Raw genomic sequence first — 12,500 nt, 5'->3', positions numbered from 1 at the left:
GCTGCTGTGGAGAAACAGTTGAGGTATTAATGTGACTTTTCTTCCTGTTGAACACAAGTTCAGTACAGTAGAATGAAAATAAACACGTTATTTACAGATGATGATGATCTGAAATTGATCCTGCATGGGTTAAAGAGCAGCTACTGTGGCGAGACACGTGTCAGTATGTCATAGCCCAAGGGTCAGTGATTAACACTGCAGTTATTCCCCATCGTCTCTCACTCTCTCTCTCTCTCTCTCTCTCTCTCTCTCTCTCTCTCTCTCTCTCTCTCTCTCTCTCTCTCTCTCTCTCTCTCTCTCTGTTAGTGGGTGTGGACTGATATGACATTTACCGTCTAACTGTTCTGTTTTATCTCTGCTTTTTCATTTAGCAGTGACTCCTAATGGTGTTTGATTGTTCCTCTTGTGTGTGTGTGTGTGTGTGTGTGTGTGTGTGTGTGTCTGTGTTTGTGTATATGTGTGTTTGTGTATGTGTGTGTGCGTGCACTCTGACCTGGTTTATTAAGTATTCCTAAATGTTGCTTTGTGCTGAGCAGACGTTTCTAATTACATACACACATATCCTTCTTCACTCAAAATATAAACGTCTCAAATGTGAATATAGCCACTCATGCATTCCCTCACACACACAAAAACACTCTCTGTCCGTCAAAGCATGTGTAGAGACAGACTCAAGCAGGTTTAAAGGCTTAATGAAGTCTTAATGTTCCACACACACACACACACTAAAACCATGGCAACACTGTGTGCTCTGCCAAGAGTGAGGGTGTATGGCCGAGCTTCAGCAGGTGTGTGACCTAGATTGTGTTCGAGTGAGAAATGAAAGGACAGAGGGAGAGGGGAAATGTAGTTTGTGTGTGTGCGTGTGTGCATGTGTGCGTGATCATTGTGAAAGAGGCTTCCAGAGTTTGATCACATGCGCTTCTGTGGTCCAGATTTTGATCTTGTGTTGAATTTGATGTGTGTGGTTCAGGTTTTCGTTTCGTTGTGGTGACCAAAAGTCCCCAGAAGGACAGTAAGACCTGAAATCACCTACCACCAGCCAGTGGTACTCATGGGAAAATGTCTTTTATTAACACTTATGGAAGCTAAGTTTCTTCCATTGAGTTAAACAATAAGACGGTAACATAGTTTCTTAAAATTGCTACTCTATTTCATAATGTTTATATCTCAAAATATCAAGTTTTTTCAAGTAATTGCATCTTTATTTCTCGTAAATAAGATTTAAAGCGACACTTCATGCAAATTTCGGTCAAATATAGGAAATACGTATTGTAACTAGACAAGTGATGAAGACTGCAAGTGTGCGTATTGGGGCAGGTATGTTTGTCCGTTAGGGTTTTGGTAGAAGATATTAGTGGCTCACTTTAAAAATTATAGTCAATGTTAAGTCAGTGGAAAGTTGCCAGCATGATAGGAAATGGTGTGTGAGTTATTAAACAGCATGGACTGAATGTGGAGTAGATCTCATTTAAGTTTATGATTATACTAGATTGGACTTCGCTTTATGGCTAACCGCAGCCTTTGTGCTATCACACTCCAGACACTGGTTTATTCTCGCATGGACACCTTACACAATACATTAATGATTTTCATTAGCGATTGACCGATAGGGCTCTTTAATAGCCAACACCTGATATCTGCTGCAAAGGGTGAATGAAGGACAATATACTGGCATATATGCTCATATAGGCCTATTAAACATATTTAAAGGAACATGAACTGGCTTTTTTATTTTTTTATACTGTTGTCTAAGGTCAATGTTTGCGAGGTCTTTACATTCAAAAACATCATAATGAATAAGTAATAGGCTATTTTCCTCCGTGGTTTTGAGGAACGCTCCTGGAACGCTGGGTTTTAATGGGTGTGCTACAATGAAGATTTGGAAGTAAAGGATTGGATAATATTTGCATATGTAATGAGCTTCAGCTCCCCTGTCAGTACACATGAGGCATTGTTTTGAAAGCAAGCATGTTGGAACGGCAACCGGAATGAATCGGCCACAGGGTTCGCAAAATATCATTATCAAAGAAACACACTTTACATCTTATCCACCCGAGACTGATTGGAATGTTATGGTTTTATTACTTGGCCTGCCTGATCGGTGGATATAACCAGGAACCGCAAACACTCACACACACACACACACACATACTCGTAGGAAAAAAACACATAGCCCCTGGACGTTTGGCTTTGCCCCATACATGTCCGAGTCTAATCCCGAATCGCAATGAACCAAGCACTCAAAGGGTTCTCCAGCCTGTGACAGCGTGCTAAGTTATATTCAGTTAGCCACGTACACATTATCAATCTAGATATCAAATGATCTGTAACAATGCACTACTAACATATAAAACATGTTTTACTTGCATTAGTGTGTTGCTTCATTCATTCATGTAATCTCATCCTGTCTGCAAATCCCAGTCTCTTGTTTACAAACAAATCTGTGATCAGAAATGAAGGAACAAACGTGCAATGTCTTCCCTAAATGAGCTAGATATTCATTCAAAATAAAGTTTATCCATGCATTTATAATATTGGTATCCGAATGAAGCTTATGCGGCATGTTTATTGCCGCCTTAGAAGTTCGATCCGGTTTAGGCCTATGTCATGTCAGTGGCACGAGTCGGTGGGCGGGGTTACAGAATCAGGCGTTGTTCATCGTATGCTGGGGCGGTGTTTCATCACACTCGGATATCACAGCCTGGCACATTTTGAGATTGATCGTTTGCTGGGTCTGGTGTCAATAAAACATGTATTTGACTAACAAGGGAGTTTTTTTTAAGCTTTGAAACATACAGGAAATTCTTACCATGACCTTTTATATCAAAAGCTCAAGTGAAATTTGATTTATAAGGTCAGGACGCCTTTAAATAAATGATGGGAAATTAACATGGATTTCACCATTTTTACTTCTAATTCACTAGCATTAAAAAGTTTGGGGGTTGGCGAGATTAATTTTTTTTTTTTTTAAGTGCTTAACAAGACTGCATTTATTTGATTACAAATACAGTAAAATATTATAAGTTGTAATAATATTCCACTGTTTTTACTAAGTTTGCTATTGTAGTATATTTTAAAATGTAGTTTATTCCTGTAAGTCCTGCCGCTGGCCGTCTTGATGGTCTAAGCGTCATTACTTTATGATGCCCGCGGTTGCGGCACTAATTCCTGTTTTCAGCATCATTACTCCAGTCTTCAGTGTCGCCCTTCAGAAATCATTCTAATATGATGATTTTGTACTCTTATTATCATGTTAAAAACAGTTATAAATGTCTTTACTGTCACTTTACTGTCAATTTTATATGTCCTTGCTGGGGGAAAAGGCATTGATTTCTATAAATAATAATAAATAAAAAAGTTTTGAATGTTGATGATTTCTAACTGACCAATAACTGGCTAATGACAACAGTCACATAATGGCCAATTATCAATCTGGTTGATCACTTCACCTTAGATTCTGTTGTGCATAGTATTTTTCAATTATTATTTTAAAATAGTATTTAAATTAGTTTTAGAAGCAGAATTGTGTTCATTTAGCTGTTAGTGCATGCGTGCATTAAATGTGTTTATAATGCACAGATTTGTCTCGCACTGAAGTCGATATGCTGTTTCTGCAAAAGAAAATTTGTCCTGGCTGTTTGTCCTTTCTCTCTGCACGCCTCACCGATAGAACAGAGTCTCAAACCACAGTGCGGTAAACGTGTGTAACTGGGGTGTGTGCGACAGAGTGTATGTGAGTGCACTGCACACAGTAGAGAGTCTAAAAATAGCTCACACACGTTCTGTTTGTCCCCTTACCCTCCAGCTCATGGTTTATGAGTCACACACACACACACACACACACACACACACACACACACACACACACACACACACACACACACACACACACACACACACACACACACACACACACACACACAGAGTCAGAATGGCACACAGTGAATTGAGGTTTTGGTTGACTGATGTTTGGCTCCTCAGAAGTCATCACATGTGTAATGCTTCTGCAAAAAACATATTTGTTTTTCTTTCATATTGGGGACTTTCCATAGATTTCTGTCGTTTTTAGACTGAGGTAATGATATTTTCTAACCTTACCCTCAACTATTTTGCATTTTCATTTGGACATTATTTATTATGTTTAAATCGTTTTCCTCACTGGCTGGACATTTGGTTCCCACAATGAAAGCAAAACCTGACCTACAAACACATACAGTATGCATATCCCATAACACGGTGGCCACTTTTAGATTAGGTTTCACTTTAGCATACTGCATAGATGTGAAAATTGTTGTGTTGCATAATATGCATTGACTTACATGAGCACACACACATACAACCCGGGCAGCCAAACATGGAAACTTTGAGTGTGCTGGCCTAGTATTTATATAAATAGAAACCATGCAGAGAATATGACTTGATCAATGAGAGTTTAACTCTCACAAGATATTTGCTCTCTCTCTGTCACACACACACACACACACACACACACACACACACACACACACACACACACACACACACACACACACACACACACACACACACACACACACACACTGCAGTATGTAGCGTTGCTTTAACTTTTGCGCATTATGGTTTTTGTTTTGTTTTTGTTATTTTTTTTGTTTAAAATTTATTTTCATTTTGTATTTGAGTGATCGAGTCAGGGTGATACAACTGTCCTGATACCATAATGAAGGGGAAAAAAGAAAAACACGCTTTGTTAAAGAAAAAAAATGGCATTAAAATAGCTCAAAACAATTGGGGTCAGTATAAGAAATATCTTATGCTCACCAAGGATACATTATTTTGATCAAAAATACAGTATAAACAGTAATATTGTGAAATATTACTACCATTTAAAACAACTATTTTCTATTTTAACATATAACTTTTATTCCTCTGATCAAAGCTGAATTTTCAGCATCAATACTGCAGTCTTAAGTGTCGCATGATCCTTCAGAAATCATTCTAATATTATCACAGTTATCACAAACTATTGTACTGCTTAACGTTTTTTTTTTTTTTTTTAGATTATTTGATTAACAAAAAGTTAGAAAGAACATCCTTACTGTATTTAATGTATCTAATTTACCAGCTTACCACAATTTAGTGCATCGGTCAATGACATGCCGCTTTATGATTAAGTTGTATGTTAATTTCTGATTTTAAAATAATTCATACATTTTTTTAAGTAGTAAAGTCAGGGTTATTCTACTACCCTAAAATCATTTTGAAGAAGAAAAAAGCTTAGTTAAAGCAACCAAATAAGGCCAATGGTCCAATGAACATGCATAAACAAGCATAAAAATCAAACAGGAAATGATATCATCGTGAGGACCCCTGTAGACCCCTAACGCCGCATTCACACGGGGCGTAGGCGTTACGCCGCATTCACACGGGGCGTAGGCGTTAACGCTTCCCATTTACTTTGAATGGGTGACATCATCCGTTGCCGAACTGAATTGTGGGTTCCGTCGCGGCGCTTCACTCGCGTTGCAAGCGGCAGAAGTTGAAGAATTCTCAACTTTTCAAGCGCCAGCGCAGGCGTCATCCAATCAGATCGCCGTATGCAAATATCCTACAGCAGACACTAGCCAATTGCGTTCATTACTGCTCCGTGAACCGTCCAGACCATAGACCGTTAAAAATCCAGACGCAGCTCCTGGACCACTACGTGATATTCTTCCCGCTGTCGGTGCCTTTTCAGGATTTAATGTACTTAACAGCTTCGTGCACCTGTGCAGTGCGCTGACAACAACTACACGGGCAATCGCACTCGCACATACAACCAAAAAAGGCGCTTTTTGTGTTGTGTTTTGGTCCAAGCGGCAAGTTAATGTGATTGGCTGTTGTCACTATGACGATCGCGTCAGCACCCAGCTTCAGCCACGCCCTCCGTCAAGCGTTAATAATTCATCTGATCTGTTCATACTCTACTGTATTCAGTTATATTCTACTGTCATCCGATCTGTTCATACTCTACTGTATTCAGTTATATTCTACTCTGTCTGTTCTGTTCATACTCTACTGTATTCAGTTATATTCTACTCTCATCTGATCTGTTCATACTCTACTGTATTCAGTTATACTTTACTCTCATCTGATCTGTTCATACTCTACTGTATTCAGTTATATTCTTCTCTCATCTGATCTGTTCATACTCTACTGTATTCAGTTATATTCTTCTCTCATCTGATCTGTTCATACTCTACTGTATTCAGTTATATTGTTAATGTGATTGGCTGTTGTCACTATGACGATCGCGTCAGAACCCAGCTTCAGCCACGCCCTCCGTCAAGCGTTAACGCCTACGCCCCGTGTGAATGCGGCGTAAGACTGTGTGTTAAGTTTAAAAACTCTTGGAATATCAGATCATTTGACTCTTTTCCCTAAATATAATGTGGTGTGACTCCCAAAAAACCTAATGGAATTTATTAATAATTCATTATATTTCTAAGGAATATATATTTAAAATGTTTGTTTTTAAAATGTTTTTATGTTTTTAATGCATGTTTTTATGTTTTTAATGCATGTTTTTAAAAATAATGTTGATGAACACTCACATGAGTTCAAGACCTTTGTGATAGCTTTGTCTTCTGATGAAGTAGTAGACTAATTGGTTGTGATATTTTGCTTTACAGAAATTCCGTCCTCTGATTGGCCAGTCATGCGTGGGAGGATTGTCGGTGGTGGAGTTCATCTCTGACAGACAGCTGGAGTTCTACACAGAAAAGGAGGAGCTCCAGCCATTCGAGGTATGCTCAAGTTATTATTATCCAGATTCATGTGTGTGGGTGTGTGTTGTTGCATTTGTGTATGCATTTATCTATCATTGACATCCATTGTGATCACGGTGTGATTACATTACAGGCCACTACATATATAAAACCTTCGGTATAAAGTATTGAAAAGAAGCTTTCTTCTAGTCTTTTCGGGCTACTGGAATTCTAGGAGCTATTGATCTACTTTGACATAAAGGCTTTTATATCACAAGAAACACATTTATAATATATTATTATACAGACCCAAAGTATCAATGCAATATCATAAATGAGAATGAAAATATAATATAGAGATATTTTAGAGCTTGAAATAAGAATCCATTTAGCCTTTTCTCATCTTCCTTTCAGTCAATGCTGAAAAAATAATAGAGTGAATTTTATTTAGCATCAACAGACACCATCATATTTAATAAACCTCTTTGCCCAGTTGCTCTCTCTCTCTCGCGCTAGGTGTTACATTTTTGCTGAAGATGTGATTTGTGTCACCGCTTTCAGAGACCTCCTCATAAAAGTGTGATGTATGATGACATTTCCCAGTCATTACTGGTTTAATTAGTCTATGTGTTTCTAGCATCGGTGAGCGTTTGTGAAAGCGCCTTTAGGAATGTATGTTCCTGACAGTCTGTTTAATTGCAAATTACCATTTCATCTCATGGAAATGAACATAAAAGTGTTACAACTTGTTGAATAATGAGATTTATATTCACAAAATGGCTGAAAGTCACTTTAATGTAGCTTTCCAGAGGAAGCAGTGTTGGAATATAGCATATAAACACAGGAATGTAGATTTCTATTATAATATTTCTGTATAAACTCTAACAGAGCAGACAGCACAGTATTGATGTTCTCTGAATATATTCTCTGCTGTTTATATGTAATATTGTCAGTATTTTGGATTACTTTTTTGCAGTTGTGTGTGTGTGTGTGTGTGTGTGTGTGTGTGTGTGTGTGTGTGTGTGTGTGTGTGTGTGTGTGTGTGTTGCCTGGTAATCCCTACATTATGGGGACAAAATGTCCCCACAAAGATGGCAATATCCGAAATCCTTGTCCTTGTGGGGACATTTTTAGGTCCCCATGAGGAAAACATAAATCACACAGAAGGAGTTTTTTTTGAGAAAGTAAAAATGCAGAATGTTTCCTGTGATGGGTAGGTTTAGGGGCAGGGGCAGTGTAAGGGGGTAGGATGTACAGATTGTACAGTATGACATCCATTACGTCTATGGAAAGTCCCCATAAAACATGGAAACACAACGTCTGTGTGTGTGTGTGAGTGTGTGTGTGTGTGTGTGTGTGTGTGTGTGTGTGTGTGTGTGTGTGTGTGTGTGTGTGTGCGTGTTCATAATATAGTTTACACTACCTTTCAATAGCTCGGTAAGAGTTTCTTCTGCTCAACAATGGATGCATTTATTTGATCAAAAATACAGTCATATTGTTAAACGTTTTTAAAAGGACTGTTTTATATTTAAAGGTCCCATTCTTCGCATGTTTTCGAAGCTTTGATTATGTTTACAGTGTGCAATATAACATGAGTTCATGTTTCGTGTGTAAAAAAACACAGTATTTTTCACACAATTTACTTATCTGTACAGCGCTGTTTCCTCTGTCCTAAAAACGGCCTGATGATTTCCTTGTTCTATGAAGTCCCTCCTTCAGAAACACGTAACGAGTTCTGATTGGGCCAGCGCTTCCCGTGTTGTGATTGGACAGCAGCTTAGCGCACTTTGCCCGGAAAGGTCCCGCCTCTTACCATAACGGGGAGATGCAAGCGCTGAATGCGTGCTCTTCTCCACGTGGGAGAGCAACAAGACCACAGCCCCTTTTTTGCGTGTTCTTGTGGGCGGAGGGTTAGTCAACAAACGGTTCTAGTGATGGAAGTGCAGCAGCGGTGTAGTCCAAACCGGCCGTTCGCTGTAGGCTTTGAAAGGGAACTTCTGTTAAATAAAACATCTCGCTTGGCATTGAACTTTGAGCTTTATAATTTTACAGGTATTATTTATGCTCTAACAGCAACATTACACACTAACTAAAGTTTGAAAGATGGAATCGCAAAGAACGGGACCTTTAATATATTTTAAAATGTAATTTATTCCTGTGATGCATATTTGAATTTTCAGTATCATTACTTCTTCAGTGTCACATGATCTTCAGAAATCATTCTAATATGATGATTTGCTGCTCAAAGAACATTTACGCAAAAAAATTACATGCAAAAAAACATTTTGCATATCAAAGTTATTTTTATTGCGTGGCATCTAAAATGATATTTATGTTGAAGCAAATGTATTCAAATGTAGATATATGTCAGTCATTTGCCAATATAAAAAAATTAAAATTTTTGTAGAACAATCACTAAATGACTAATTTAAAATACTGTTACGTTGTTTTGATTGAAAGAATCTAAGGGGAGCACCGGCAAAGACAAAGCCACCATTGAAAGAACATGATCAAGATTTATTCTCACAAAGTTATATATAGAAATTACATCAGCTTTGCAAAGTTTTGGAAACTGAAAAAGAAGCAACAATTCACATTTTCCTGAAACCTTAATGGTCAGAAAGTGAAATAATAAGGTCTTAGTTTGTTTCGGTCCAATATCATTGTTTTGCAAACTTTTTTTAAATGAAGAATGCCATGTTTTTATGTTAAATTTGACTTGTTGTGCTGAAGGGGTTAAATACATTTTGAAGTGTGTTATGCATGTTAGATTTAGAGTGTGTTCTCATGGTGTGCTTTTGTAAGGAGTGCGTAATTAGCCTTAGACACATGCCTCCTCCTCCTCCTTTAAATACTCCTGCAGTCTGTGTTTGTTTATCATAATCACATGGAGCAATCATATCATTTAGTGCAGGAGAAGACACTGACACAGGACTGTAGTCCTCTGAGTAAAACTGTTTACTTTCACTGAGAGATGTGTAGAACACACACACACACACACACACACACACACACACACACACACACACACACACACACACACACACACACACACACACACACACACACACACACACACACACACACACACACACCACTGCATCATTTCATCACTCCCAGTCTCTGATGCCTGTGGATGGATGATAAAAGAGAGACCCCCTCTCTTTCATCTGTGTGTGTGTGTGTGTGTGTGTGTGTGTGTGTGTGTGTGTGTGTGTGTGTGTGTGTGTGTGTGTGTGTGTGTGTAGGGAGAACTGTGAGACTGTGAGAAAGAAACACAAGGCAGAGGAAGGGAAAGCATTACAGAGAGAGAGAGAGAAAGTGTCTGGATAAAGCACTGGCACATGACACTGATGTGTTTTGAATGCAGCATTTCTGTGAGGAACAGCCTTAAAACCACAGCGTACTCTACTCTGATCCCACATTCTATTCTGTTCTAGTTAATTTTACTCCTACTCCTCTAATTTTTTCTGTTTAGGTCCATTCTGATTATGTATGTGCAACTGTACTCTACTAAGGTCTGTTCTTACTTGAACTCCACTCAACTTTCTGTTTTTTTCCGACTATATTTTGTTATTCTTCCCCATTATTTCCCACTCTCATCTGATCTGTTCATACTCTACTGTATTCAGTTATACTTTACTCTCATCTGATCTGTTCATACTCTACTGTATTCAGTTATACTTTACTCTCATCTGATCTGTTCATACTCTACTGTATTCAGTTATATTCTTCTCTCATCTGATCTGTTCATACTCTACTGTATTCAGTTATATTCTCCTCTCATCTGATCTGTTCATACTCTACTGTATTCAGTTATATTCTACTCTCATCTGATCTGTTCATACTCTACTGTATTCAGTTATATTCTACTCTCATCTGATCTGTTCATACTCTACTGTATTCAGTTATATTCTCCTCTCATCTGATCTGTTCATACTCTACTGTATTCAGTTATATTCTATTCTCATCTGATCTGTTCATACTCTACTGTATTCAGTTATATTCTACTCTCATCTGATCTGTTCATACTCTACTGTATTCAGTTATATTCTACTCTCATCTGATCTGTTCATACTCTACTGTATTCAGTTATACTTTACTCTCATCTGATCTGTTCATACTCTACTGTATTCAGTTATATTCTTCTCTCATCTGATCTGTTCATACTCTACTGTATTCAGTTATATTCTACTCTCATCTGATCTGTTCATACTCTACTGTATTCAGTTATATTCTACTCTCATCTGATCTGTTCATACTCTACTGTATTCAGTTATATTCTACTCTCATCTGATCTGTTCATACTCTACTGTATTCAGTTATACTTTACTCTCATCTGATCTGTTCATACTCTACTGTATTCAGTTATATTCTACTCTCATCTGATCTGTTCATACTCTACTGTATTCAGTTATATTCTACTCTCATCTGATCTGTTCATACTCTACTGTATTCAGTTATATTCTTCTCTCATCTGATCTGTTCATACTCTACTGTATTCAGTTATATTCTACTCTCATCTGATCTGTTCATACTCTACTGTATTCAGTTATATTCTTCTCTCATCTGATCTGTTCATACTCTACTGTATTCAGTTATATTCTACTCTCATCTGATCTGTTCATACTCTACTGTATTCAGTTATATTCTACTCTCATCTGATCTGTTCATACTCTACTGTATTCAGTTATATTCTACTCTCATCTGATCTGTTCATACTCTACTGTATTCAGTTATACTTTACTCTCATCTGATCTGTTCATACTCTACTGTATTCAGTTATATTCTACTCTCATCTGATCTGTTCATACTCTACTGTATTCAGTTATACTTTACTCTCATCTGATCTGTTCATACTCTACTGTATTCAGTTATATTCTACTCTCATCTGATCTGTTCATACTCTACTGTATTCAGTTATATTCTACTCTCATCTGATCTGTTCATACTCTACTGTATTCAGTTATATTCTACTGTCATCTGATCTGTTCATACTCTACTGTATTCAGTTATACTTTACTCTCATCTGATCTGTTCATACTCTACTGTATTCAGTTATATTCTACTCTCATCTGATCTGTTCATACTCTACTGTATTCAGTTATATTCTACTCTCATCTGATCTGTTCATACTCTACTGTATTCAGTTATACTTTACTCTCATCTGATCTGTTCATACTCTACTGTATTCAGTTATATTCTACTCTCATCTGATCTGTTCATACTCTACTGTATTCAGTTATATTCTACTCTCATCTGATCTGTTCATACTCTACTGTATTCAGTTATATTCTACTCTCATCTGATCTGTTCATACTCTACTGTATTCAGTTATATTCTACTCTCATCTGATCTGTTCATACTCTACTGTATTCAGTTATATTCTACTGTCATCTGATCTGTTCATACTCTACTGTATTCAGTTATATTCTACTCTCATCTGATCTGTTCATACTCTACTGTATTCAGTTATATTCTACTCTCATCTGATCTGTTCATACTCTACTGTATTCAGTTATATTCTACTCTCATCTGATCTGTTCATACTCTACTGTATTCAGTTATATTCTACTCTCATCTGATCTGTTCATACTCTACTGTATTCAGTTATATTCTACTCTCATCTGATCTGTTCATACTCTACTGTATTCAGTTATATTCTACTCTCATCTGTTCTGTTCATACTCTACTGTATTCAGTTATATTCTACTCTCATCTGATCTGTTCATACTCTACTGTATTCAGTTATACTTTACTCTCATCTGATCTGTT

At 37.4% G+C, this 12,500-nt stretch overlaps 1 protein-coding gene across 1 annotated transcript in view; it reads left to right on the top strand.

Moving 5' to 3' along the window:
- Window positions 1–12,500, top strand: part of jmjd1ca (jumonji domain containing 1Ca) — an 83,019-nt gene that overhangs the window by 34,277 nt on the left and 36,242 nt on the right. The window contains exon 3 of the mRNA XM_067455007.1: window positions 6,651–6,764. Within this exon, the coding sequence (XP_067311108.1) occupies window positions 6,651–6,764 (114 nt within the window). The remainder of the gene's footprint in view (window positions 1–6,650; window positions 6,765–12,500) is intronic.

Source organism: Pseudorasbora parva, chromosome 10 (genome assembly GCF_024679245.1).
Source record: "Pseudorasbora parva isolate DD20220531a chromosome 10, ASM2467924v1, whole genome shotgun sequence".
Taxonomy (NCBI): Eukaryota; Metazoa; Chordata; class Actinopteri; order Cypriniformes; family Gobionidae; genus Pseudorasbora; species Pseudorasbora parva.
This window is presented reverse-complemented; position numbering and strand designations above follow the sequence as displayed.